The sequence below is a fragment of the Fonsecaea nubica genome (genome assembly GCF_001646965.1).
Source record: "Fonsecaea nubica strain CBS 269.64 chromosome Unknown Scaff13, whole genome shotgun sequence".
Classification (NCBI taxonomy): domain Eukaryota; kingdom Fungi; phylum Ascomycota; class Eurotiomycetes; order Chaetothyriales; family Herpotrichiellaceae; genus Fonsecaea; species Fonsecaea nubica.
In genome coordinates, this window is record NW_019173686.1 from 28,384 (window position 1) to 54,854 (window position 26,471).

At 52.6% G+C, this 26,471-nt stretch overlaps 7 protein-coding genes across 7 annotated transcripts; 3 read left to right on the forward strand and 4 right to left on the reverse strand.

Moving 5' to 3' along the window:
• Window positions 1-413: 413 nt before the first annotated feature.
• AYO20_02878 (hypothetical protein) lies at window positions 414-1,460 on the forward strand (the record flags this gene model as incomplete). The annotated part of the gene is made up of 1 exon (XM_022641182.1): window positions 414-1,460. The coding sequence occupies one exon, from the start codon at window positions 414-416 to the stop codon at window positions 1,458-1,460; it is 1,047 nt and encodes a 348-aa protein (XP_022502713.1).
• A 1,008-nt stretch (window positions 1,461-2,468) lies between these two features.
• AYO20_02879 (hypothetical protein) lies at window positions 2,469-3,546 on the reverse strand (the record flags this gene model as incomplete). The annotated part of the gene is made up of 2 exons (XM_022641183.1): window positions 2,469-3,455; window positions 3,511-3,546. The coding sequence occupies 2 exons, from the start codon at window positions 3,544-3,546 to the stop codon at window positions 2,469-2,471; spliced, it is 1,023 nt and encodes a 340-aa protein (XP_022502714.1).
• A 2,973-nt stretch (window positions 3,547-6,519) lies between these two features.
• On the forward strand, window positions 6,520-14,640 carry AYO20_02880 (hypothetical protein; the record flags this gene model as incomplete). Its single annotated transcript, XM_022641184.1, has 2 exons — window positions 6,520-8,149; window positions 8,246-14,640. 2 exons carry the CDS (start codon window positions 6,520-6,522, stop codon window positions 14,638-14,640), a joined length of 8,025 nt encoding a protein of 2,674 aa, XP_022502715.1.
• A 1,027-nt stretch (window positions 14,641-15,667) lies between these two features.
• Window positions 15,668-18,286, reverse strand: AYO20_02881 (hypothetical protein; the record flags this gene model as incomplete). Its single annotated transcript, XM_022641185.1, has 1 exon — window positions 15,668-18,286. One exon carries the CDS (start codon window positions 18,284-18,286, stop codon window positions 15,668-15,670), a length of 2,619 nt encoding a protein of 872 aa, XP_022502716.1.
• A 450-nt stretch (window positions 18,287-18,736) lies between these two features.
• Window positions 18,737-20,776, reverse strand: AYO20_02882 (hypothetical protein; the record flags this gene model as incomplete). Its single annotated transcript, XM_022641186.1, has 1 exon — window positions 18,737-20,776. One exon carries the CDS (start codon window positions 20,774-20,776, stop codon window positions 18,737-18,739), a length of 2,040 nt encoding a protein of 679 aa, XP_022502717.1.
• Window positions 20,777-22,068: 1,292 nt separating this feature from the next.
• AYO20_02883 (hypothetical protein) lies at window positions 22,069-23,268 on the forward strand (the record flags this gene model as incomplete). Its single annotated transcript, XM_022641187.1, has 3 exons — window positions 22,069-22,247; window positions 22,313-22,384; window positions 22,440-23,268. 3 exons carry the CDS (start codon window positions 22,069-22,071, stop codon window positions 23,266-23,268), a joined length of 1,080 nt encoding a protein of 359 aa, XP_022502718.1.
• A 600-nt stretch (window positions 23,269-23,868) lies between these two features.
• AYO20_02884 (hypothetical protein) lies at window positions 23,869-26,006 on the reverse strand (the record flags this gene model as incomplete). The annotated part of the gene is made up of 3 exons (XM_022641188.1): window positions 23,869-23,944; window positions 24,037-25,354; window positions 25,406-26,006. 3 exons carry the CDS (start codon window positions 26,004-26,006, stop codon window positions 23,869-23,871), a joined length of 1,995 nt encoding a protein of 664 aa, XP_022502719.1.
• Between the last annotated feature and the right edge of the window lie 465 nt (window positions 26,007-26,471).

Sequence of the window (26,471 nt, forward strand, 5' to 3'; positions counted from 1 at the left end):
ATTCCGGTGATTCCTAATATGGCTGAACCTTCGGACAATCCTCTCCTGTCCTCAAAGCCCTCCGAAAGTGACCTCACCGTCTCTCTCCATCCACTTGTTCTCCTCACAATATCGGACCAAGTCACAAGACATTCGTTGCGAAAACAGACAGGCCCCGTGGCGGGAGGGCTTCTTGGGCAGCATAAGGGTAGGGAAATTACAGTGGAACATGCTTTTCCTGCGGTCTTAGTGAGAAGTCCCGAAGGACAATGGCAGTTTGACATTGCGTGGCTGGACTCGAGGATCCAACAATGTGGGTTGCGGCCAAGCTGTTCCTGGCGTACGTCGACTAACGTCTAGAAGATGTCGCGGTCCACAAATCCCCCGCTCTGGTTTTCGTCGGCTGGTTCACGCTTTGTTCACCTGAAGGACCCATGCCCGAATTCGTACCCCTACAGGAACAGGCGACCAATTGCTGCAATGAAAACGCCATTCTCTTGGCCTTACACCCTGAAGCAATCCAATCGGGAGATTCTGGAGAAGGAAAACTGCCCATCACGATTTATGAGAGTGTCGACGACCGTGAACAGCCCAAGGATGATGGGACAATGCAAACCGACGGAGAAGAGGGATCAATGCAGATTGACAGAGAAGAGCCATCCGGCATCAAGTTCCGCCAAATACCGTACACAATCGAGACAGACGAGACAGAAATGATTGCAATAGATTATGTCGCCAAGGGCGCAGGTGGCGCCACGGCAATCGACGATGCGCCGTCCGAGGAGCCTACTACAAAGTCATCTGAACTTCCTCAGACTGACAGAAAGGGCAAGAAGCGAGCAGATCCACAACCAGACACTCCCGACATGTTGGAAACAGATAGCGCAGAGGAACCACTGAAGGCGCTCAATCCGGAAGAAGAAGACCAGATCGCCAATATAACGACCCGGCTCAACGGTGTAAAGATGCTGCAGTCACGTCTTCAACTCCTGAGCAGCTTCATCCAGTCCCTCCCACCCTCATATGTCTCTGCTCCAAGCACTGACACGGAAAGTCTACGACTGACGCCGACAACACCGGACCCATCCCATCTCCCTCACTTACGCAACATCCAAGCTCTGCTCACACGCCTCTCCCTGCTCACCCCGCCCACGGAATCATCCCAAGAACACCCTTTGACATCTGCTTCTCTGGCGCAATCCAACGATGTTTCCCTCGTCAGCCTCCTCGCCCTGCTCGGTCAGGACATCCAGGCACTTTCCGAACTTGGTCGCAAAGCCGTCACCGTGGAGGCGAACAAGAGTAGTCCAAAAGGCAAGCATCAAGCTTCCGGAGGGGCGAAGGGTGCAGGTGCAGGCGGAGGCGGCACGGGAGGCGGGACAGGGCCTGGTGGACAAAGCGGCCTCACAAGCATGGACGAAAGCGACCTGTTTCCTGGGTTTGGCGGAGTGAGCAGTGCTGGGGCGTCGGCTATGGTTTAAGTGATGCAGTCCAGGTTGCCAGGCCACCTTTTGTTTTCCAGAGGTAATCTCTTTGCAGGAACGGTGAGACGACGGGGAGTTTTCTTATCACCAGGGGTTGCTTTGGGGGTGTCTAAGCCAGGCCCTCTATCGTCCTACAGCAATGGGTCATGAACGAATAGATGCGTCCTTTTCGTACACAATGCATAGCGATGGCGTTGCCAAAAAAATTCGAGGGGAGGCACGGGCCAAAGGATTCTATTAGATATACCTCTACTACTATGTAAGTACCAGGTATTGTACTCGATACCATGTCAGGCGCGGGAAATGATTAGACGACACCGAAAGAACTCGAGGACCAAGACGAATATCTCCGCGGCATGGAACATGCTGAGCTCCCAGTCTCTCGATGATGGCACCTTGAGCTCCTTGTCGAACCATGTGAAATTGAGGGCTTTGAATCTGTCGCAGTCAATGATGAGGCCAGTGGCCACATATTCTGTATATTTTCGTCTTATTTGTCAGTGACCAGATGACTTTGCCCTTTGCTATGAGTTGCCTGGTCTCCTGAGTGTACTGATTCCGTATTCTTTTAGTAGTATGTAACCCTTCCGTGTACACACCCACACACGGTGTCCTCTCGCTTTGTGCCCATCACACACCCTCACTGCCTCATCTGTTACCCTCCCTCGTCGCTGCATGACAAGCTGGCCGCCCATAGCAATAACATGAGAGAATCTCTTTCGGAAACAGATCAACACCCATAAGTCCCCCAAAGCTTTGTTGCCCATAAAATGAAAAGGTCGTCGAGTGTTATGACAAAACGTCGTGTGTGGTGAAAAAAGAATACATTGTATTGAAACGATGGTGCCCTCCTTGAGAAAGGAAGATCAGTTAGACGTCTCCGGGCGTCAATGTCCTGAACGCCTACGCTGCTGGTGTCATCAAAGAATGAGTGTGTGGAGTGTACTGTGTTGAAATGCAAAACCGAAAACAAAAACGGAATTATGTCCGAGTTGACGAGCATATTTAAGTAACCAGGACATCTGCCGGTCGTTGTCTCCTGTGGAAAAGAGGTATTCTGAATTTCTTTCTTGGAGGTTCTTGAGCTGTCACAGCTGCATTCTCTGCTGCAGGTGTCGTCGTCGACGAGTGGGTTCTCGGCGAATCGGTCGAGGGCATTGGAGGTACCGATCCAGTCGAAAAACTCCTGACTTCCTTCGTCATGCTCTTCTTTTTGCGAATGGTTTTCATCAACCTGCTGATATGGGGTTGCTTCTGTTCCTCGGGAGGCGGAGATTCAGGCGGAGGGGGCGGAAGGCTTTTGTTTAAGTCGAGAGCCGAAAATCTGACAGGACGAGGCTGCTCCATTGATTTCGCGCTGCCACTTTGGGGTCGTGATGATCCGTCTGTTACGACTCGCAGCGTCTTTCTGATCGCTTCCGCTTCGGCAGAAGGCTTTGTCGCTTCCATCGATTTGTGGACGCCACCTGAAGAGGTCGTCCGGCTCTTGGTTACCACCGTGGTTGACTCATTTCGGAGACTGCTGCCAGGCTTCTTGGTGCTATTAACGGATTTCCGGGCGGCGTCGGAGAAACGTCGCGCTGTCTCGCCGGGGGTTATACCGGCGCTGGTCAAGGGCGTTGAATAGTCAGTGGCAGTTATGGTACCGCGATGAGAAACTTCCGAGGATGTCGCGGAGTCATCTTGTATGTCGAGGAATTGGTGTGTCACGCTAGCGGCAGTTTCAACGTTGTGGGCAGGGTCGAGTTTCCGTTCGCGTTTCGCACTGGGCTTCGGTTGTGCTGCTTTGCCTTCTTGGATCTGAGCAGCGATGTATTTAAGAGGGTCATCCGACATGTCGTCAGAATGTGGTACATTGGCCAATACCAAGGCGCATATGCGCTTCAGCTCCCCCTCTTCTTGTGCAGTCAGGGCCTGTCGGTCGATGAGAGGTGAGTCAGGAATGAAATGTGGATCGTCATCGTCGCCCCGATATTTCTTCGGTATCAAAGCCTGTAGAGAGAGGTCAGTGTTTGTTCGGCTCACTTCGCTCGCCCGAGATACCTACCTGAGCGTCCGTCTGGAGTCCAAGTTTTTTGCTCATTGCGACTGTAAGGGTTGAAATCTCGACTGGATCGGAAGAAGGTAATGCGGAGGAGACTGTGAAAGCAGCCTCTGGGTCGAATCGGCAATCTGATCGTCTGCTGGTCGCCAAAGCTGGAGGATGTTTTGCGTTCTTTTTTCTTACAGCATATTATCGCCTCGAAAAGCGGTTTTCGAAATTTGTCTTCTGCCACGGAAGCCTGCGTCAAAGATTTAATATACGAGAAGAGCACCCGGAGCTTGTGAAACCTGCGGGACGCGGCTTGATGTACAGGACTGACTGGCACAGAACAAAGAGGGAACAGAAGGAGCGTCAGCCAGATACGGCCAGGGAAAGTCAAGGAGGTCTCGCGAACAACGATATTCTTATTACTCGCACGCAGGCCATGAGTATCGCGATCTGCGAATGATGGATGGCAGTCAGCGCGAGGTTTCAGCTTCGAGCTGACCTTGTGAAGACGATCTGTGTGAGTGGGCCACGGTCCTGGAGGGTGGTGGGAGGTGGTGGGAACATCCAGCGCACTCAGCAAAGGGGTCCGAGGCCAGCCATCCTGTCATCCACGAGACTGGCTGTTTGACCAGTGAGATCTGAGGTTAGCAGCTGGCCCATCTGACCCCGAACGCAGCCGTTAGGAGCGTGAAGGACGACCTAGCGAGGATGGGACTTCGGGTGATGAAAAGAAGCATGCAAGTTGAGAGTGTCGATGGACCAAGTGATTGGCGGCGCAAATTGAAGAGAGATTGAATCGAGGAGAAAGAGGAAAGTGCCAGAGGAGACCAACCAAGTTACCGCAGCCCAAGACGAGGCCGGACCATGCACAAACGCCATCGGCGAGCGTGCAGCTCACTGCGAGTCGGGGCTTAAGCGAGCCTAGTAAGCCCAAGTGGGTGGTTCCAGGAACAAACCGCTGAGGCTGGCAAATCAGAGGGAGCAGTTGGGAGCCAGCACCGGGAGGGCACGAGTCTTGAGGCTTAAGGCCAGGGCTGGCCCAATCTTGGGGCGCTAGGCCGGGGGAAGGACGTGCGGCTAGGCCTTTCCCATTCATGGTTAGAGGGTCTTACCAAACCGGGACGTACCCTGAGCACCTGAAGTGGCGCCCAGAAATCAAACCTTGGATAGTACCTCGCACACACGAGCTACCTACTCACGTACGAGGTACTCTCGCTGTTGCTGGTGCTCGTTCATCCGCAAACAAATCGACCACCTCAGGGTATTTCTTTTCCGCTACCCACACCGAGTACTCGCACCTGTTCCACCCGAATTTCGGACCTCTTGCGCGGTGATCATCTCCAGTGTCGATCAAGGACTCAATCCTTCGCATCACATCCTGATTGCTTCCCCAGGTTGACCCCTGCAACAAGGCTCAACGCCTCCCCTGATCGCTGGATGCATGCCACTGAAAAATCTCCGAAGCTCGTTAAATCTGCCCGACACCCCAGATCACTACCAAAACTCAATTCGTTAGGAATGCATCGTCCAGCACTCGGTAAATTGCTTGACCTACCGTCTAAAGGGTAGTCGCCCTTGGCCTGAGGGAGACGCACCGGTATTGATCTGCATGGACCAAAAACCTTCGATGGAAAAAAGCTAGGGATATATAGAAGGAGCTGCGTTTGTCGTGAGCATACTCTGCCCATACAAGACTCTTCGTGGTACTCATGATACAACTGGCACACGACCCGGGTTCCCCAGCTTGAACAAATGTAATTCACAATCACCATGGCGAAAGGTTCTGGGTCCGAGGGCCGTGCAATGCGCAGAGCCGTCCTTGAGCGACGGCTCGAACTGAACAGTGAACTAGGAAATGCACAAATTTGTCACGACACGTTGCCTCGCATTACTATTATCGTGCAGGTACGAGGTTCTCGGTGCTCGGTGCTCGGTGCATACATGTATCTCGAGTCTGTGGACATCCAAGACTGATCGGCCGGCCTTGACCCAGCATTCAGTCACAAGCTTTCATCTGCTTTAACAAGGAGCCGGGTCATATTTACAGCAAGAAAAGCACGGAGTGTCATCTGCCCCTCCTCTCTCTGTGGGCGACCTCGATGATATTGAGTCTACACACTGACATCCATCCTGGGGGTTTTGCTCATCCTCCACGACACGGACTCTGGTCTACATCTACAGCTTGAAACTGCAACGCGACCCAGTGACTCTCACAACCTAATACCTGGCTGTCCATAGATCGGCGGTCCTCCTTGCAGATCCCCATTGATTCACATTTCCGGTCTTACTAACGAGATGAGAATGTCTCGACTAGATCCGCTTTCTGTCCGTCAAGCACCACAAACATTTTCTTCCGCGCACAAATACAGCAACTCTTTTGCAAACACCAATGTTCTTCCCACAGGGCGCTCTCCGCTTAATCCGGCATCGCAGTCAGCTACCGGTATCTGACGGGAGCCAATGTCACTCAGGGTTACGGTTTTCCTATCCCATAGTCTCGGTTGAACTGCGGATTTCATCGGCAATTGCGACTGTTGCCGTAGTCTCTGACCCTCGGCTGGGACGGTGGTTGTTCCCGCAGACAGATGACATAGGAATGTCTGCGTGGACTAGAAACAGTTTTGACATGCTGTTCTGGAAGCGTAGAGCCAAGGACGAGATCCATGAATGCAGGCATGGATGCCGGAGTATCAAGTAATAGCGGCAGAAACCGGTGATGCAGGCGGATTAATTTGTAGTGATGCGTCTTTGAAGAGAAGTGCAAGTCACATCGTCTGTCCTGTGAGATGAGTGCCATTAGGGTTCGGAAAGTGACTTCGGGCGCAGCCAGCAGCAGCCAAAATACCACAGCCTGATTCTATTAATGCCATGGCGGGACGAGGCTGCAGCTTGGACTCCCCCGCGCGCGAATCATCTCCAAGTCCACTTTGTCGTATTAAGTGGTAAATTTCATTCGAGTCCAGCCCTTTGACCCCGTTCATTGTCTCTGCAAACAGACAATCTTCTACGTCCAATTTATGGACAATGGGGGACAGTGCCGAACAAGGCTCCCCGGAGACTCGGGATGCCTGGCTTGCCGCTCTCAGAAGCAGTTCGACAAATCTCCGTATCGAAACACTGCGCAAACTGCAGCAAAGTATTCCAATCGCAGGTATGGCGGACATGCAAAACCACGTTTCATACGGTCAATCTCATCTCACCGGTGCTGCAGATGAGACTGTCTCAAAAGAGCTGTTGACCTTTTTGCCCGCGCTTCTTGGGACGTATCCTCGTTACCTTGATCGAAAGTCTCGCAGAGCCGTGCAGTCGTGCCTCCGAACGTATCTCACGACTCCCTCTTCCGCCGACGTTGCTTATGCTGCCGTCACCAAATTCCTATTACAAGAGAGCCAAAAGGTGGTCATAGCCCCCGGCAATGCATTTGTTCTGCTGGAGTGGTGTTGTTTGGTCCAACAAGAAATCCGGCTCAATGAGAAGTCATTCGGACAATGCTTTGGGAAAATATGCTCGGCCGCTGCCCGCCTTCTGGACAAATGCGAAGACAAGTCTGTCCGAGGAGGAGTACAGGGGTCGGCCTTGATAATCGCAAGGAGAGGGTTGCGCGACGTCTTCAAGACAAAACAAGTCGGGGCCAGGGCACTGCAGCTCGCCCTACAAGACACTGCAGGTTCCTCAGACGCAAATGCTAGCTACGCCGTTTATGTGGGCGTGATTGCCGGGGTCAGTGTCCGCATAACTGAGAGGAGAGAAGAGCTTCAAGAGTCGAAAAAGCAGATCCTTGATTTCTATGTCAAATCTGTCATAGGCTCAAAATCTCCCGTGCCATACCAACAGTGTATGGGTCTCAAGGATTTCTTCCTCGACTTTGTCACTCTCCAGGATGTCGATGGAGTGTTGATCCCTGCCATCGAGAAGGCCATCCTGAGGTCCCCGGAGGCTATCCTTCAAGGCCCTATAGAGGCCCTGGCTTCTTGTCTACCATCGGCACTCGACATTTCAGGCTTTGTCCAAGGGAGGCTTGTGAAACCTCTTCTATCAGCCTTGAACTCCACCAATGCCATCATTCGCGATGGTGCAGGTAAGGGTCTGTCAGCCCTTGTTGGCAGAGGAGGGTCTCCAGATGCGCTGCAGAAGATTGCTGCGGAACTGGGATCCACGATGAAATCTTCAAAAGCTGGCAGCTTTGAGCTGCGTGGCCTTTTGGCCGATGCTCTGTCGATGATTGCTCCCGAACTGGCGACGTCTTCTGTCATCGCCGAGTCTGTCATTCCTGTGGCGTCGAAGGAAGCCAACGAGGGGGCACTACGGAAAGAAGTTGCTGCATTAGCAACACATCTGCCACTTATTGTCACCACCTCGTCGATCAATAAGACTCTTTCTGACACTTTTCTCAAGGGTTGCGTTGACAAGAGACTTCCTTTCCGCAAACTATGGGTTTTGTGTCTTGCACACATCGTCAGACGCATCAAAGAAGTGCCTTCTGAACAAGGGTCACGCGAATTTGTCAAGTCGGCTTTGAAAACGTTGAAGGATGCGCACGACGAAGTTGCCCTCAATCCTCTTCCAGCGACCCAGAATGGCTATGTTGCTGCTGGGTACGGCCTTCCCGGAGTACTTGGTGCACCAATATTGAGGACCGACGAGTACAAGTCCAGTATGTATGATGAAGTCAGCACTCAATGTCTGGCCGTTCAACCGAAGTTGTCCTTTCTCTTGAATTCAAAGGTCTATACTCGACTCTCCTCTACAGAAGACTGCCAGTGGGCACTGTATGCGTTGACTAACCTGACGCAACATCTCGAGCAAGCTACAGATGAAGGCAAAACTGCATGGGCAAGGGCCGTCTTACACCTCCTGCTCACCCCTGAAGTCGACTCCAGTGTGCGCAAGGAGACAGGAGTTGCGTTATCACAGGCTTACTCGAAGCAGCCGGCTTCTGTCGGCCACAGCATAGTGCTTGGTATCTGGGATGTGCTTCGATCGCGCGCGTTAGAGCTAAGTAAGACGGCCGAACAATCTCTGAACGACAATCGTTTGCTTCAGGCAGTGAAATGCATAAGCATGCCGAGGGACAGGCTGGAGAACATGGCCGAGGATGCGGCAACTGAGGTGCTGAAGAAACAGGCCACATCCACGGTGGTGTTACTACGTCCCGAACTGATCATCAACTCCGACTGGATTGGAACCTGCCTGGCTACTGGGGTAGATCCAGGTGAACTTGCAAAGGAACGACAGGAACCACTTTTCCGCGAGATACTCTCACATTTTGAGGCGGGCAAGATGGCATCATTGGCCATTTTCGAGATCGCTGCCTGCAACTCAGCAGCTACATTGGCCTTCGTGGCACCGGATTCTTTCACGCCAGCCTTGATTCGCCAATTCCGTGAAGATCTCGACCCTGAGCAATTGGAAGCCGTGGGACCCACCGAAGCACTCATTGCTAGAGCCCCTGAAGGCACTATTGTCGTCGACGTCCTTGGCCAGCAGACAAATGGAATCCTTGACAACAAGAACCAGAAAGACTATGACGTCCTCAAGTGGGAAGAAGAAATCCGAGCCCAGTTGGCTAAAAAGAAGGGCGCTCCCCAGAAAAAGTTGACCGCAGACCAACAGGCCAAGGTCGACGCTCAACTTAGACACGAAAGTGCCACGCGTACGCGAGTGAGATTAATCTCGAGCAAGATCAGAAGAGGTGCAAGATTTATTGAGAGTCTTGCTCACGGTCCGCCCACGGATGCAGGACTTTGGATGTCTCCAGCCATTACTGCCTTGATGGGATCTCTTGAAGCGGGGGCGGCGCTCATCGTTGAGGATGAGATCGTCTCAGCTTATCTTGCCTGTTCCGACAAGATCTCAGATCGCCTTGGAACCATGCGTCTTTTCGTCGGCGTTGCTGCTCTCAGGTCTGTGCGGAATGCTAATGTTCCAGAGCATCTCTGTGTGGAACCTCTCGCAGAGCTCGGGACACGAGTCTTGTATAGACTGAGATTTGCTGCCGAGCAACGTCCGTTTGACACTGCCACCACCGCTTATGCTCTCCCTCTGATCTTCTCTGTCCTCGAGCATGGAAAGATAGGGGATGTGACGGGCGAGGACGCCGACGCTCAAGTCCTCCTTGCCCTCGAATTTCTTTCTTTCCAGATGGGATCCGGCGCCGATGAACACCTTCCAAGAGCCGACATTTTGCGCCATTTGATCAGTGCAATGCGCAAATACAACCAGCACCACCGGATCATCAGAGATTGCCTGTTTGATTTCTGCCGGTCAATGTCAGAAAATACCACTGCTGAGGAGCGAGATATCCTCCTCTCTGCAGTCACTCTCCCTGAATCGGCTGTTCGATCCGCCGTTCTGCAGGCAATTCATTCAGAGATTGATCTGTCCGAGATTGACAACTCAGTTCATGTATGGATTGCTTGTCAAGATGAAGAAGACGAAAATGCGGAGACTGCGTTGGCGATTTGGGAAGAGTTCGAATTCACCGTCACCAAAGAATTGGTCGATAGTATTCCTTCGTTTTTATTCTCATCAGCACGATCGACCAGAGCTGCCGCAGCGAGAGCTCTCGCACAGGCACTTGTTCAGATTCCTTCAAAGGTCGATTCAGTATTGGCGTCGCTTGAAGAGTCGTATCGCACCGAAGCTCAACCATTGGTCCCGAAGCGAAACAAGTTCGGGATTGTGCAAAAGGGAGACCTGGTTGATCAGTGGGAGAAGCGGAGCGGCCTTGCCCTGGCCTTTAAAGAGCTTTCTTCCGTCCTGAACGAGTCTGCTTTGGTGCCTTTTATGAACTTCTTGGTGTCCGACGGCGCCCTCTCGGATCGTAACGCTACAGTTCGCGCAGAAATGGTCGAAACAGGCACGGTCTTTGTAGCAATGCGAGGAAAAGACTGCCTAGAACCTCTCATGGGGCTATTCGAAAGAGTGCTCCAAGGTCCTGATAAAGGAACCGAAGAATCAGATTGGGTTAATGAAGCCGTTATCGTTCTTTACGGGTCTTTGGCAAGGCATCTTCCTGACGGCGACAAGCGGACAGGGAATGTCATACAGAAGCTTCTTGACACTCTCAGCACACCATCCGAGTCCGTACAATATGCTGTTGCCAACTGCTTGCCTCCTTTGGTCCGCCCTTCCTCGGTTGATGCTGGACCTTACATCACGGCTCTCTTGGACCAGCTTTTCCACTCAAAGAAATATGCCGTGCGCCGAGGAGCCGCCTACGGACTTGCAGGTGTTGTCAAGGGCAAAGGTGTAGCTGCATTGCGGCAGCACAGGGTGATGGTCGCATTGAGAAGTGCGAGTGAGAATAAAAAGAGCCCTGAAGAGCGACAGGGAGCAATGATGGCATACGAATTACTATCCTTGCTGCTTGGCCGAACGTTTGAACCATATGTGATCGAGGTTCTTCCCCAGCTGCTGACATGCTTCGGCGACCCTGTTGCATCAGTCCGCGAAGCCTGCTTGGACACGGCAAAGACGTGCTTCGCCAGTCTGAGCTCCTTCGGCGTGCGTCGCGTCCTTCCTGAATTACTGGAAGGGTTGAATGAGACCCAGTGGCGAAGCAAGAAAGGAGCCTGTGACCTTCTCGGTGCCATGGCTTACCTTGATCCGCAACAGCTCGCTACGAGTCTGCCAGAAATCATCCCTCCGTTGACTTCGGTCCTGACGGACAGCCATAAAGAGGTTCGGGCTGCTGCCAATAGCAGTCTCAAGCGATTCGGCGAAGTTATCACGAATCCAGAGGTCAAGAGCCTCGTCGACATTCTCCTCAAAGCACTGAGCGACCCAACCAAATATACAGAAGAAGCCTTGGACGGATTGATCAAGGTTCATTTCATCCACTATCTCGACGCGCCGTCACTCGCCCTTGTTGTGAGGATTCTAGAACGCGGGCTCAATGATCGATCAGCAACCAAACGTAAAGCTGCCCAGATCATAGGGAGCCTGGCACATCTCACCGAGAAACGCGACATTGTCACTCACCTGCCGATTCTGGTCACAGGCCTACGTCTTGCCGCTGTCGATCCAGTACCTGCAACTCGAGCAACTGCTTCAAAAGCTCTGGGTAGCCTTGTGGAGAAATTGGGCGAGGATGCCTTCCCAGATCTCATACCAAGCTTGATGTCGTCGCTTCGCACCGATACTGGTGCCAGTGATCGCCTTGGGTCGGCACAAGCTCTCAGCGAAGTCCTTGCCGGCTTGGGCACTGCTCGTCTTGAAGAGACTTTGCCATCTATCCTACAGAACGTCGCTAGCACACGCCCCACTGTACGAGAGGGATTCATGACTTTGTTCATCTTCTTACCGGCATGTTTCGGCAACAGCTTTGCGAATTATCTTGCTCAGATCATCCCGTCTATCCTTAGTGGGTTGGCCGACGATGTTGAAGCGATTCGTGAAACTGCTCTTAGGGCGGGCAGGTTGCTTGTGAAGAACTTCGCAACCAAAGCCATTGACCTCTTGTTGCCAGAGCTGCAGCGTGGGTTGGCCGACGACAGCTATCGGATCCGTCTCAGTTCAGTCGAACTGGTTGGAGATCTCCTCTTCAATCTTACCGGAATCAGTGCTCAAACAGAAGCTGAAGAGGAAGGCGAAGCTGCTACACAGGCGGGACAATCTTTGCTTGAAGTCTTGGGAGAAGAAAGACGCAACCGGGTGCTATCGTCTCTCTACATTTGCCGCTGCGACTCTTCTGCCCAGGTTCGAGCTGCTGCCATTGCTGTGTGGAAAGCACTTGTTGCAACCCCGAGAACACTGCGTGAGCTTGTGCCTACGCTTTCCCAGATGATTATTGCTCGCCTTGCCTCATCCAACATCGAGCACAAGTTTATTGCCGCCAACGCTCTGGGAGAAGTGATTCGAAAGGCTGGGGAAGGTATCTTTGCTTCATTGCTTCCCTCGCTTGAGGAAGGCCTTCAAACTGCCACCGATCCAGACAGACGACAAGGCATCTGTATTGCTCTACGAGAGATTGTCAACGCCGCTACGCCCGAGTCCTTGGAGGAGCACGAAAAGAAGTTGATCTCCATTGTCCGGTTGGCACTGACAGATTCCGACCCTGAAGTGCGCGAGGCGGCCGCCGAATCGTTCGACTCGCTCCAACAGATGTTTGGCAAACGAGCGGTGGATCAGGTGTTGCCGCATCTCCTGAACCTGTTGCGAAGCGACACGGAGGCTGAACATGCCCTGTCCGCCTTGCTCACGTTGCTGACCGAAGCCACGAGAGCCAATGTCATCCTGCCCAATCTGATCCCGACGCTCCTCACTAACCCCATCTCGGCGTTTAATGCTCGAGCTCTGGCGTCTTTGGCTAAAGTTGGAGGTGCAAGCATGACTCGCAGGCTGCCCACAATCCTGAACAGTCTCGCAGACAACCTAGTTATGTGCAAGGATGAGGAGCTCGTGGGAGAACTAAACGAGGCCTTCGACGCGACCTTGTCTTCTATCGACGAATTCGATGGCCTCAACACCGCCATGAGCGTCATGTTGACGATGATCAAGCATGACGATCACAGAAGACGTGCACTCGCTGCAAATCACCTGGCGACCTTCTTCGCCAATCCTGTGGTCGACTATTCGCGCTACAATCAAGATCTCATCCGTGCCCTCCTGATCTCGTTCGGCGATAGAGACCAAGAAGTCGTCAAAGCCGCTTGGTCGGCGCTGAATCAGCTGCAATCTCATTTGCGCAAGGAAGAGATGGAGGCATTGGTCACCTCCACTCGTCAAGTCCTCCAGCAGGCTGGCACCGCAGGATCTGTTCTACCTGGTTTCGCGCTGCCCAAGGGTATCCTTCCTGTCCTCCAAATCTTCTTGCAAGGATTGATGAATGGTACAACCGAGCAACGGGTCCAGGCTGCCATGGGCATATCGGACATCATTGAACGGTCCAACCCTGACGGATTGAAACCTTTTGTTACGCAAATCACAGGTCCACTCATCCGTGTTGTTGGGGAGAGATCAATGGATGTCAAATGCGCCATTCTATCGACTCTCATCCTGCTTCTCGAGAAAATCCCTACTTTCCTGCGTCCATTCCTGCCTCAGTTGCAGAGAACATTCACAAAATCGATTGCCGACCCAACCAGCGACGTTCTGCGGACACGAGCAACAAAGGCACTCAGTACGCTGATCACGTTGACACCACGCGTCGACCCCTTGATCGCCGAACTCGTCACTGGTGCAAAGACCCCGGACGCTGGAGTTCGCAATGCCATGTTAAAAGCACTACAGGAGGTCGTCAGCAAGGTCGGATCGAACATGTCGGATGGGTCTCGTGAATCCATCCTGGGACTGATGGACAGCCAACATGACATCCAGGACGATAATATGATGATGACCAATGCTCGTCTCCTGGGCGCCATGATCAAAGTCCTTCCGGCGGAGAAGGCAGCGACTCTGATCAAGACTCGGGTTCTTGTGCAACCATCGACGAATGCATCGATCCTTGCGCTGAATGCCGTTCTCCTGGAAAGTGCAGCGGCTTTGACTGGAAATCCGGTTTATGCAGAAGATACAAGGAACGTCCTTGTCAACGGGCTCGCTGGGAAGAGTGGCACGTTTGTGCAGCAAAACGCCGTTCTCGCCGTGGGAAAATATCTCCTCTCAGTGCACGAAATATCATCCGACGCCCAGATCGAAGAAACGTGCAGACCCTTGTTGGAAGCACTCGCCTCGATAATCCCACCAGGAGGTGACATCGACTCGCGCCGTCTTGCACTGGTGGTCATCCGCACGGTCTTCCGGCACCACGGCAACAGCCTGCGCGAGGACCACAAACTGCTGGCGATCCTGGTTCCCCCGGTGTTTGCGTCGGTCAGAGACATGGTCATTCCGGTCAAGTTGGCCGCCGAAGCCGCATTCCTGGAACTCTTCAACGTGGCGGACGAGGAAGCCGCCATCTTCGACCAGTACATGGCCTCGGACGACGGCGGCAAGGCCCTGGGAGTGGGCCCCACCAGGGCCATGGGAGATTACTTCAAACGCGTGGCCCTCCGGCTGGGAAGCCAGGCGCGCGAGAGGAGGGAGGCCGAAGGCGGCGTCAAGGGCGGGCTAGGCCTAAGTTCGGATGAAGAGGAAGACGAGCGCGAGGTTTGGAGCGTCGGACGCGTGGATTTGGGCGAAGCGGGTTTTGGCGAGGAATAAATAGATAGGAATGAGCACCTGACGGCAGCAGAAACTCCTTGGAGAGGGAGGACAAGGGAGATGGATGAAGATACACAGATGAAGAAAAAAAAGAAGAGTTAAATTCAGCATGTTCTCAATGAATCGATCTTGTTGTCCTTCTTGTTTAAGAAAAGAGCTCGTTCTGTTTCTGTTTCTTTTCTTGTTCTTTTCCACAACTCACACTTACACTCACACCCACAGTTTCGCAGACGGAGAGAGAGACACTACTGGATCTACTATGTCGTACTGCATCCTACGCACGAGGTATCAAAGCCAATACAAAAGCCAGGGAAAAGGAAAAGGGATCGCCCCAGATGGGAAGAACAAAGAGGAGTACGTGTGGGGATTTTGGGTATCGCTCTACCGCTCTACCGCTCTATCGTGAGCAGAAAGAGCTGTCGGTCTGTCTGTGGAGAGGGAGAGAGGACCTGGCCAGCTGCGATCAACAACAAAAAGAGCCTCCCAAACCCCCCACCCTTTTTTTAACCTATATGTACATGGGATAGAATCACAATCACGTCTTCATCCCTTCCCCTCTAATATGCATATCTAAGTATGGCGACAGGCGCTGGTGAGCCAGCTGGGCCGTGGCCGAAATGACTAGGGGCTACTCATGGCTGAAGATGCTGTGATGTAAGGATTGGGATCCATAGTGGAGATTGGCGTCATGGGAGATTCTCGTGCTTGTCCTCGATGCTGGCTTGACCGGTGGAGGGAGAGACGAACGACGCTCGAGAAACCTCTATAGAAGCCTCGTCGAATCGTGACGTTGTTCGCAGTCTTCCACCATCAACAAAGGGAAAGACTGGACTGGCATCCTCAGGGAGATGTCGGTCATCTGGAGAGGGACTTGAATGCGGGTGCTGGTTGTTCTGGAATGTCCCCTGAAGGACCTGCTTGCTCCGTAGGAGGTGGTGGGCTGATAAAAACACGAAGCAAATCAGTATCATCTCCAGTAGACACCGGTGGTAGACAACATGTCCAACAATGAATGGAAGGCCATGACTTACGGTGCGCTCTTCTGTCCGTGCTCATTGTTGAAGTATTTCGAAAAGTCGCCCGGATCCTCAAACGGTCTGGGTCCCAGTATCCGCACCAAGTCATCCCGCACAAGCATTTCTTTCTTCAACAGCTCCTCTGCCACAGCCTGCAACTGATCCTTCTTCTCAAGCAGGAGATCTTTGCATTGCCTGTATGCCTCATCCACAATCCGCCGGACTTCAGTATCAATATTCCGCGCCGTTTCTTCCGAGAATGGTTTGTGGAGTCGTTGCTCATCGTCGCGATAGTGCAAGTATCCGATCTTAGGAGACATGCCCCATTCCGTGACCATGGCCGTCGCCATCCGTGTGACCTTGTTGAAATCGTCGGATGCGCCACTGGTGACCGTGTCAAACCAGATTTCCTCGCTGACGCGACCGCCCAAGGTCATGGCCATGCGATCCATCAATTGCTTGACGTTCAGAAGATAGACATCTCCACCTCCAGCCGGCAGGTATTGGGCGTATCCTAGAGCCCCTTGGCCTCGAGGAATGATGGACACTTTGAGAAGGGGATCAGCATACTTGAAGTACCAGCCGCAAATGGCATGGCCAGCCTCGTGGTACGCGACGGTTTTCTTCTCTTCTGGCGTCAAAACCAACGACTTCTTCTCGAGACCGCCAACGACACGTTCGATGGCCTGTTCGAAATGAAGCATTTCGACCGACGCAGCATTCGAGCGAGCAGCGATGAGGGCCGCCTCATTGACACAGTTGGCAATATCGGCGCCTGAGAATCCCGGTGTCAAAGCCGCCAGACGACCGGTGAGGTATTCCATGTCAACGTGCGTCACGATCTTCCGGAGATGGACCTTGAATATTTGCCTGCGACCGTCCATGGTTGGTCTGTCGATGACAATGTGTCGATCAAAACGACCCGGACGCATCAAAGCCTTGTCGAGAACATCGGGTCGATTCGTACCAGCAAGAACGACAACTTGTTCGGAAGTGTTGAAGCCGTCCATCTCGGTCAAAATCTGATTGAGGGTCGACTCCCGCTCATCGTTGCCACCACCAAAGTTCTGCTTCGCTCTTGATTTGCCGATGGCGTCGATTTCGTCAATGAAGATGATGCACGGCGCACTCTTTCGGGCGTTGGCAAACAGGTCCCGCACTCGAGATGGGCCGACACCAACAAACATTTCGACGAATTCGGAGCCTGAGACCGAGAAGAACGGTACCCCGGATTCACCAGCAGTCGCCTTAGCCAACAGCGTCTTACCAGTACCAGGAGGGCCAGACAAAATGGCCCCTCGAGGAATCTTTGCACCCAATCTCTGGTATTTCGAAGGATCTTTCAAAAAGGAGACGAATTCCATGATTTCCAACTTGGCCTCGTCCATGCCAGCAACGTCGGTGAATTTGGTTTTAATATCAGTCTCATGGTTGAATCGTTTGGCCCTTGACTTGCCAATGCCAAAGATTCCACTCTGGCCACCTGCACCAGATGCAGCCCTTCGCGACAGCCAGAACAGAGCGCCCACGAATAGAAGTGTCGGGCCGAAGGAGAAGATGGCGGCGCTCAGCGGGACTTCGTCGGAATAGGCCACAGGGATTCTCTCATTCGTAGGGATGCCCAATTCTTGTTGTGCCTCGTCCAGATGTCTCTCAAAGGCCTCCACCGAACCGATCGAAAAGTAGTAGTAGAAGTTCGGTTGAGATGCGGGTGATTCTGGGTATCTCTGGGCCACAGCGGAACGATGCAATTCGACTCGGACCCGGTTTCGGTTAATGACGGTGAGCTTGTTAACGAGGCCTTTGTCGAAGAATGTCGTCCTGAATTCCTGCCATGTGATTTCTCGACTTGTCTCGCCCGGGTACAGGCTACGATACAAGTAGTAGGTAATAAAGGCAGTCATTATCATTGTGCTGGCGTCCAGTTTGAACTCGTACACTCGAGGTCCGCCCTGTTGCTGCTGCTGCTTTTGCTTTTCTTTGCGTTGTTTGTTATGCTCCTCGCTCTTGTTAGACTGCTCGAATAGAGGTGTTTCATCCGATGTCTCGTTCTTGCCGTACTTTTGTCGAACCTCTTCTGGGGTCATGCGTGACATCTTGGTAAAGAGTCCCACAAGACGCACCGTGGTCCCAAGGTCAATCCGCTTGCTGGGGTCCTTTCGCCGCGCTTCCAGGACTTCACGAAGCTCTTTAGGAATTCCGCCTTTTTTCATGAGCTCGGCAGCTTCGTCCACAGCGTCAGCTTGTGCCTTGGGGAGACCCGTCTTGATCACTTGGGCGACATCGTCAATCTGTTTGATCTCTTCGGGCGTGAGGGGAGAAAACTCTTGTGTGCTGGCCTCCTTTGACGCAGCATCGACATTTGCATCCTCTTTTCCAGACCCATTTGCCGGCTTCTCGGCCTTTTCAGCATTCTCGGGCTGCTTCTTCTTCTGCTTTTCTGGATCTTCTGGAGGTGGCTTTGGATCACCGGGGGACACGGTTGCGTACAATCTCGACAGAGGCGGACGTAATGAGCGAGGACATCGTAGTCTGGCGAATTGGGTGGAGCGGCGATGGGCACAAAATGCGCACTCGAAGGCAGCTTTGGACGAGCGCATCAACTGCGGCCGCAGGAAACTTGCCGCCATTACTGGCGTACACTCTAGAGGGAGATATTGCCAGCAAAAGGGCAGGAAGTTATAGGAGAAGAGGAACCGACGGGATGGTAACCCAGACGGCGAGACGGAAGGTCTGGTGAGGGAAACGTGGGCAATGGTTGACGCGAGCACATTTGCCTGGCTTGCCTGGGCTTTTCCTAGATCCGATGCAGGCATCACAGATGCGCTTGTCATAGACTTGGCTCCGTGTGGACGGACACGGATGGATTATGTAATTATTGCGCCCCCAGCTCATCTCGCCATCCCGAATACTTCTTGCCATGGCTTGCCTATTTCTCTCTCAGCTCGAGGAGCTCTATTCTATGGATTCCGAGTACATGTGTCAGACTTCAATTCTGTTGAATCCATCTCATCCCCTATCCGATATTCAGCCAGTTTGACCACTTTGTCCACAACCTCAAAAAACCTCCTCTTCAGTGTCTACATCCTTCTTCTCCCGTACATGTCGTGTCGGAGTTTCCATTCCTCCTCTGACTTCGCCTTGATAGCTTCTTTTCCGGCTGGTCGAAACCTAGGGTCGCGGGCAATCCTGCTGGGGGCGCTATAGAACCCACCCGTGTTCTCTTCAAAGAAGCTTGTGCTCCCAATGTTGCCCATCAGAAGCCGGCCTCTCTCAATTGCATACTCTGGTGCTGGCTTGTACTTGCACACCACGGCGTTAGAGTCCACTCCCAGCTCCGATGATTCTGCAGACTCCATCAAGTTGGCGATGATGTCTCCAACTGAGCGAATTGCGGCCCTCTCGATCTCCACATCGGACATTTTGTCGCTGAAGGCTCCTTTTCTGCCACCTCGGTCGATGGACACATGGCTAGCATGACATTCTTGGGCAACCTGCTCAAACAACTTCTGAGCACCCGTAAGTGGCTTGTTATCTCTGGTGGCGATTCGTATCCAATTTTGAAGATTCTCCTTCCTCTCCGTCTGCGATACATGTAGAAAGCCTTGGGGTGCATCGGGACTCTGTGCTCTGGCACATATCTTCATGACTCGACTCATCTTCATGCGCTGGCTCTTGCTGACTGGTTTGAGTTCGAACCACTCTTCCTTTCCGACCTCAAAGATCTCTCGCAGGGTCGAGCCACCAAAGGGAGAGGCGGCTTTGGTGGTGCTTTGTGCAATGGTTTGAGAGGTCCACCGGGGGTCAAACCCAGGAGGAGCTTTCCGAACGATAACGGATCCTGGGCTATACGTTTGGAAGTGGTAAGTCCCTTCTGCTGTTGTGGTGTCGCTGGTGGAGCGCGCTGGCGAAGTAGACTCGCTCGCCTTAAGTCGATGTAGATCAGGATTGTGAAGGACTGTTTTCCCCGTCTTTGCCAATGCCTGTTGTGCTGCGACAAAACTCTGCATCTTGTTCTTGCGGTTGTATGGTTCGTCATCGGGTAGGACAAGGACTGGGTGGATTGCCTGCTGAAGAAGCCGACGCGTTGCCTGGTCTGTTACCGATCCCTGTGTCGATGGCGGCTCGTTGATAGTATTGGGGTATGAGAAACGTCTGATAGCATTCGGCATCGACAAGGAAGAGGCTTCTGAGATGTTTCCATCAATATGGACAGCGCCGTCTGAATTCACATGTTGCATCACCGGATGTTCGACTGATCCCGATGGAAGGGCCCAGGTTTGACAATGATTGCCAGGATCAGCTTCATCTTCATAGGGAACAAATGACATTGGCGGCATTATCGAGCTTCCGATAATTCCTGTCAAGGGTAGGAGGTGATGATGTGGAGTGACCAAACTCGCAGATGGATCCATGTGTTCGTAAGACAGTGACGCGAGTTTGTTCTCCTGCTTTGAGGGACTGATATCGTCTGGCACCATCAAATTGCCCTGATATTGACCGGGATGGAAGGTGGGCATCGCGGCTGGACCTAACACGGGCATACCATGTGAGTCAAACCACCATGTCAAACCAGGGTATGGGAACCCACAAATTCCAGAGGCATTACTCGGGGAGCTATTTACACTGGGATGGCTGCTTTGCTGCGCGTGCTGAACGATGGCATGTGGCTGGATGCGTCGAGGAGTCGGGTTGACAAGCGGCGACGGCGTCTGCAAGAATGTTCCCAGCATTGCCTTGGGTGCCGTGGGGATTGTCGAGTTCTGGTTCTTGTCTTCGAACCATGTCGGCAGGGGGTTACTCGGCACGGGAGCACTGTCGGAACCATGGCTCATGGAGCTACTGCGGTTGACTACTTTCTGATGGGTTGGGGTCGAAATCGCCTCTTGATCATCCTCGAAATTGTCAATGTAGTCTTCAAGGGGATCTTCCAAGATCAGCGGCTTCCATGCTTTTGGACCCTTGTTGCGGTTCAGCTGGGGATTTTTGGTGAAGGCGCTCAAAGAAACGGGGGCAGGCTTCGGAGGCAACTTGTGCTCTTCTGCTTCACGACTCGCTTGTCTTGCAGAAGCGGCTTTGAAAGCATGATACTCTGCAGCTCTGGCTCGGGCACCTAACATGTCGTGGTTGTGTCCGGCACAGGAGGTGGTCTAGATCTTGTGAGTATGGCAGTAGTTGAGGAAGGGTATCATGGTGTTTGACCTGGATCCAAAAGCTGCAGAAATCGTGATTTGGCCCTTGTGGAATCAACCAGCTTACAAGTCCTGCGTCTGCGGACGTAGGCTTCTAGGGAAGCAAGATGATGTAGGCTTAGGTAGGTTCTGTAGCAGATGAGAAACTCACCAGAGGCGAGAAAGGAGAATGCGAGAGGATGGCCTTGACCTGGCAAAACCGGAATCTGAACAGGCTCAGGAGAAGATAAAGCGCTGGAGGGTAAGTGTCGTTCTTTGTAGTGAGCACAGCGCAGATGGAAGGAGAACAGGATTGATACAGTGGTGCTGTAAGGACATGAGGATGAGAGAGCCTAGGAGGAGAGGGCGTGGCCGAAGATATTGAAGACTGAATATGAAAGAAGAGCAAACACGCTTTCTGAAGTGGCTCAAACTCAGGTCAGACTCAACAAAGCAGCACAGCTTCGGTTGAAAATGGCGCTTTGAAATTCGACATGATGGTGCTGGAGCCACCAGGAAGGAGAGACCGAAGAGGGCAAAGCTGTACACAAACGCAGCCGTTTGTCATTGTCTGGCAATCCTGCCTCACTTCTCATTCCACAATCCATCTTTGTCTCTTCTCGTTTCGTCGAGCATACCGTCACATGTCCAAGGAAACAAACTGCCTGAAGGCCCCAGGTACTCACGACGAGCAACTCGTCAGGACAGACATGCTCCTCCCAAGACAGGCAGTTGCTCTGCAGTCGTCTGTTGGACACACTCCAGGGCCCAGGCTAACCTCGTATTCAGGATACAGGCGGAATCAGCGACAAGTATCCTTCCTCTTCACGACGCCGGTTCCTCCATGTAGCCTCCGTCGAAGAGATGAAACACTGCAGAGATAATCAAGGAAGAGCAGGGTGGCAGGTGGAAGGACACAAAACACAAGGGATGGTCATCAAATCGGAAAAACATCGGCGAAGGCTAGTGGGGTTGCATCTATATGACCCATGTATTACGTTCGGACGACAACGAAGTATTTTCATTGCCACTTCCTGCAACCCTGTGAACGACATCAACCACTCCCTAAACTACCCCCAACTCCTCAAGAGGGTGCTGTCTGGGGCATAGGAAGACCAGTGGGCGACCATGTCACTCCTCGAAGCCTCCTAGAACGATACCAGTCATGAAGATAGGTGACCCAGCATATCGGGGCGCTCAAGTCCATCTTCCACTTGAGCTCATCCGCCTTATAACTTCGCATGTCGCCTCTGGTCGTGGCGATGATGCCCAAAGGCTACTTTGGGCTTGCTGTTTGGTATCCAAAACATGGTATGCTGCTTCTGTACATCAGCTTTACTCTCGGCCTCTGCTTTCTAGCCGCAACTTCGACCTTTTCGTTCGAACAATATGTGCTGCGCGACGGTCGCGAAGATCGCGTGTCGGTCTTGAAAACATGATCAGGTATCTGGATATGAGTCGACTAGCATACGATAGTTCCAACAGTCTTACGGCCCGTCTCATCTTCCGAACCAAATTGTCGTTGGAGGGTTTCGCTTCCCCAGCAGTCACATTCTCGTGAGTCGGTGTCATGCCTTTCACCATGCCCCAAAAACTCTGACATTGCCGGTAGGATCGCCTCATTAGCACCATTGTCAAAATGTGTACAGCTGCGGCAACTAGATCTGTCGGCCGATTCTTACTCGATAGAAGTGATTGATCTTCTGCATGCCATCGCTGAACTTGAACACCTGACTTCTCTGAGTCTGCCAAAAGGGTTCCGAATCTACCGGAACCTTCATTCAATCCAGAACTTGAGATGGCCAAGGAATTTGACGCGTCTCTATGCTAGCGACGTGATGTGTACTCGTTCCGCGGAGTGGGATCTGCTGATCCAAAGTTGGCCCCGGACTCTGAAAACTCTGACTTGTCCGGATTTTCCAGGTTTCTTTGCACCTGATGTCTTCTTGTACTGTCGCAAACAAGCTGACTATGTTCAACGTCTCGAATTGACCCAGTCGAGCGGAGCACCTGAAGGGAACTCTAACTTATTCGATATCCTGCAGGTCTTTCCAGGTCTTCAAGAATTGATTGTGCCTATCGATGTGGCATGGAATACACTTCGCGAATCTCCAGCAGAGACAGAGGAAGTGGCCATTAGACATTCTCCCTTGGAGATTCTGAGAATCATGCCACGGCCTAGATGGCACTCTGACAGCTGGTACCCTGACAGCCAAGGTGAATTGAATGCACCGACGGATTTTGGGTCCCTCAGCAGGTTGGCCGCGCTGCCTCGACTCCGAAGGCTGGAAATGCCAAAGTCGTTCACCACTTACGACAGCGAAGGATACCAGGCATTGTTTGAGGAGATCTCGGGCAGAATCGAGGATCGCGCGGATGCTGATCAGAGGAGCTCTTCGGGCATCTTCCTTGTGGACGATTCAGAGGTCACCGAAAAATGAGTTGGCAGGATTCGTCGGGAGATTGGAATATCGCCCGACAGATCGAGGCCAGTTTCGTGCCAGCCGGGCAAAGCTTTTGTCTATTCCAGCATGGTTCCCAGGTTGTTGTTGACACGGGACAAGCTGCTCCAGCTGAGCGTGTAAAGAAGAAAAATCCAGCACCGGCACATCTCACACTCGTTGAAGCATGGCCGACCATCCCCGGGATGTCCAATCTTGTTCAAACCTGGATTATGATTTTTCCTACTCCCTTATTACAGACCTGGTGAGATCCACGAGAGTCGCGAAGCAATCCTGACGCCAACGCCTGCCCCCAATATTGCCATAGCCTTGTATGCCATTCCAACCCAGCAAACCCAGGGGAAACCTCTTATCGCTCCAGCCGTACCGTACCCTCCATTACCCTTTCGACATCCGGTGCTCGGCGCTGTGTTAACACTCATACAAAATCCTCGTATTTCATCTTGCTTCCATGCCTCATATCGTACCATGAACAGATCGACAATGCGTAAAGTCGAGAAGAGATCAGATGCCCTCGCAAAGAGCGCCTAGGTGTAGGTGCCATGCCATTGACTCTCTCCAGGACTTCCGTTCATCTTCTCAGAAAATTGTCCCAAACGTACCTTCGGTCTCAATCTTCTTCCGCGGGCTTCCTTCGGCATCTGGTTTCCGATGTCTGCATCATCACATCGTGAGTTAGTGGACTTCCACACCCGCAATCGGTCGAAAAGTGCATGGGTGAGAATGAAAAGAGAGAAAGTTGCATACCTGAAGGTGAATCCCACGAAAAGAGCCTTGTTCATCTTTTCGTCCCGTTCCGCCATCTCTTCCAGAGCTCTCTGCTTATCATGCACCTCCTTGTACTTGGCCATATCTGCTTCATTAGAGAAATCGTCAAAGTAACCCGCGTCCGTCTCCGAATCTAGCTCCGGCACAAACGGCGCTTTCTGCTCTCTCAACTTTGAGAAGTCCACCTCGGCAAAGTACTCATGCTTGTGAATTTCGGAAATGGACTTGAATCGGTGATCCTTGGCAGCAACAAGGCGAGTGATCAGATCCCAGGTTCGCTTGGAGAGGAAGTAGGTGGGGTCGTCGTAGATGGGTTTCCGGAGCACACGTTGCCAGCGCTTGAGATTCTGCCAAGTTTCGTCGACAGTGGCACCTGCGAACGGAGGGTATCCTGCTAGTGCTTCAAAGAGCATGCAACCCAAAGACCAGTAGTCCACAGTGAAATCATAGGTTTCACCCTTGAGAACTTCTGGCGCCATGTAGTCGGGCGAGCCAACGATGGATTTGGCGTAGTTGATGTCTTTCTTACGCAGGGAACGATAACCCTCGCGACGTTGATCGGCGGAGCGGTCCTCAACGGCAGGCATGCCAAAGGGAACAGGGGCGTTTCCTACTTCTTCGAGTTTGATGCGCATGCTTTCAATCTTGATAGGGCTCAGCATGCCAGCAGCCAGACCGAAGTCGGTGAGTTTGACGTGTCCAGTGGCATCGATCAAGAAATTCTCTGGTTTCAAGTCGCGATGAATGTAGCCCAATGTGTGCAAGGCGTCAACGCAGGAGAACATTTCAGCGATGTAAAATCTTGCATGACGATTGTGAAGAACGCCGGTGTTGTTGAGAAGGGTTCGGAAGTCACCTCCAGGAACGTACTCCATTGCCAGGTAGATTTGTTCTTCGTCTTGGAAAGAGTAGAGCAACTTGACAAGCCACTCGGATTTTGCGGCCGTCAGGATGTCCCGCTCAGTCAAGATGTGACGCACTTCATCCAGTTTGAAGAGCAGTTTCTTTCTCATGACCTTCAAGGCGCAGACCTCTCGAGTGTCTTTCTTTTGGGCGAGGTAGACCTGGCCATAGCCACCTTGGCCCACTTGTGTGAGGATTTGGAAGTCACCGTGGCGGAGGCGAGTGCGGCGTTTGCGCAGATTGGCTCGCTCACGCCCGAGGTACTTGTGGAGCGCAGCATCGAACTCTTCTCTGGGTGTCTCGGGTGGAGCAGGGAACGAGGCCTTGAAGGCAGCTTCTCGGGACTGACGATTGTGGACGTACGAGAGCAGGTCAAAATAGTAGTCAAGGAAGTCTGCAAGACAATTAGTACCCGACCTGTATTGTGGACCGTGGGGATACATACACAACTGGGTCACATTTGCCAGTCGTTTGACCTTTGGCAGTTGCAACTTTTGCAGCTCCTCGGAGGTAAGACCTTTGGTTGTGTTCATGGTCTTCTTGGAATCGGCTGTGCGGTATTGCTCTTGACGTGAGAGGGCAGCGTGATTTTGTTGGACGACTTTACCATATCCCAGGCCACTAGTGGGCGCATTCTCTTTGTTGGATTGGCGCGTGGGACTCTCTGAACGGCCATAAAACTGAGCTGGCGGGTCTGCGAAGGGATCTTCACTCGCACTCTCATCACCACCTGAGAAACCATGTTTGGCTGGAGACTTTGGCTGCGTCTTGGTAGGCGACGTGGGAGCCAACTTCATGGCATTTTCGAACACATTGGGAAGATCGTTGGCTCCAGGAGGCAATTGTCTCTTACTTGGACTCCCTTGAGGAGTTTGTGCCGGGCTGGTGAAGCCATGGACAACACCACCTCCGGGGGTTGACGGGGTCTGAGGACGATCGTACATCTCGTTGCCAGAACGAGTATGCAGCAGAGGAGGAGGCATTGGCATGACCATGTTGAGGTCTTGTTGTGATTTGGGAGACAGAGGTGTGGTGCCGCCAGCCATTTTCGAGTCAAATGAAAGAGTGTTTTGGTGTTGACAGCGGTGGTAATGGTGGGAAGGTGAGGCGGGCGGTGAAGACCGTGGCGGTTCTTGACACTATCAACGCAAGAGCAGCGTCGTCAAGCAATTGATTCCGTCCACTGAGTCCTCAAGCGACTGATCAGTATGGGCGAGACAGGAAGGATGATGGCTTGGGTCAGTTGCGCACCGCAGGCAAACAAGACCGCTCTACGACAAGCTGGGGATAGGACAAGGGATATATTAACGACGGATTTGGAGAGATCAACAAGCGGCGACTTGTTTCGATGGGCAACCAGAGGGTCTGTGGTGCAGTCACGTGCAAGTCTATCAGCTTATCGGCAACCCGCCGCTTTAAGAATGATGCTGGTGGTAAAGGGCTTGGACCAAACACCGATGATGCATCTCACATTCAGAACGCTCAGGTATGGATGGATTGTGCACAATATG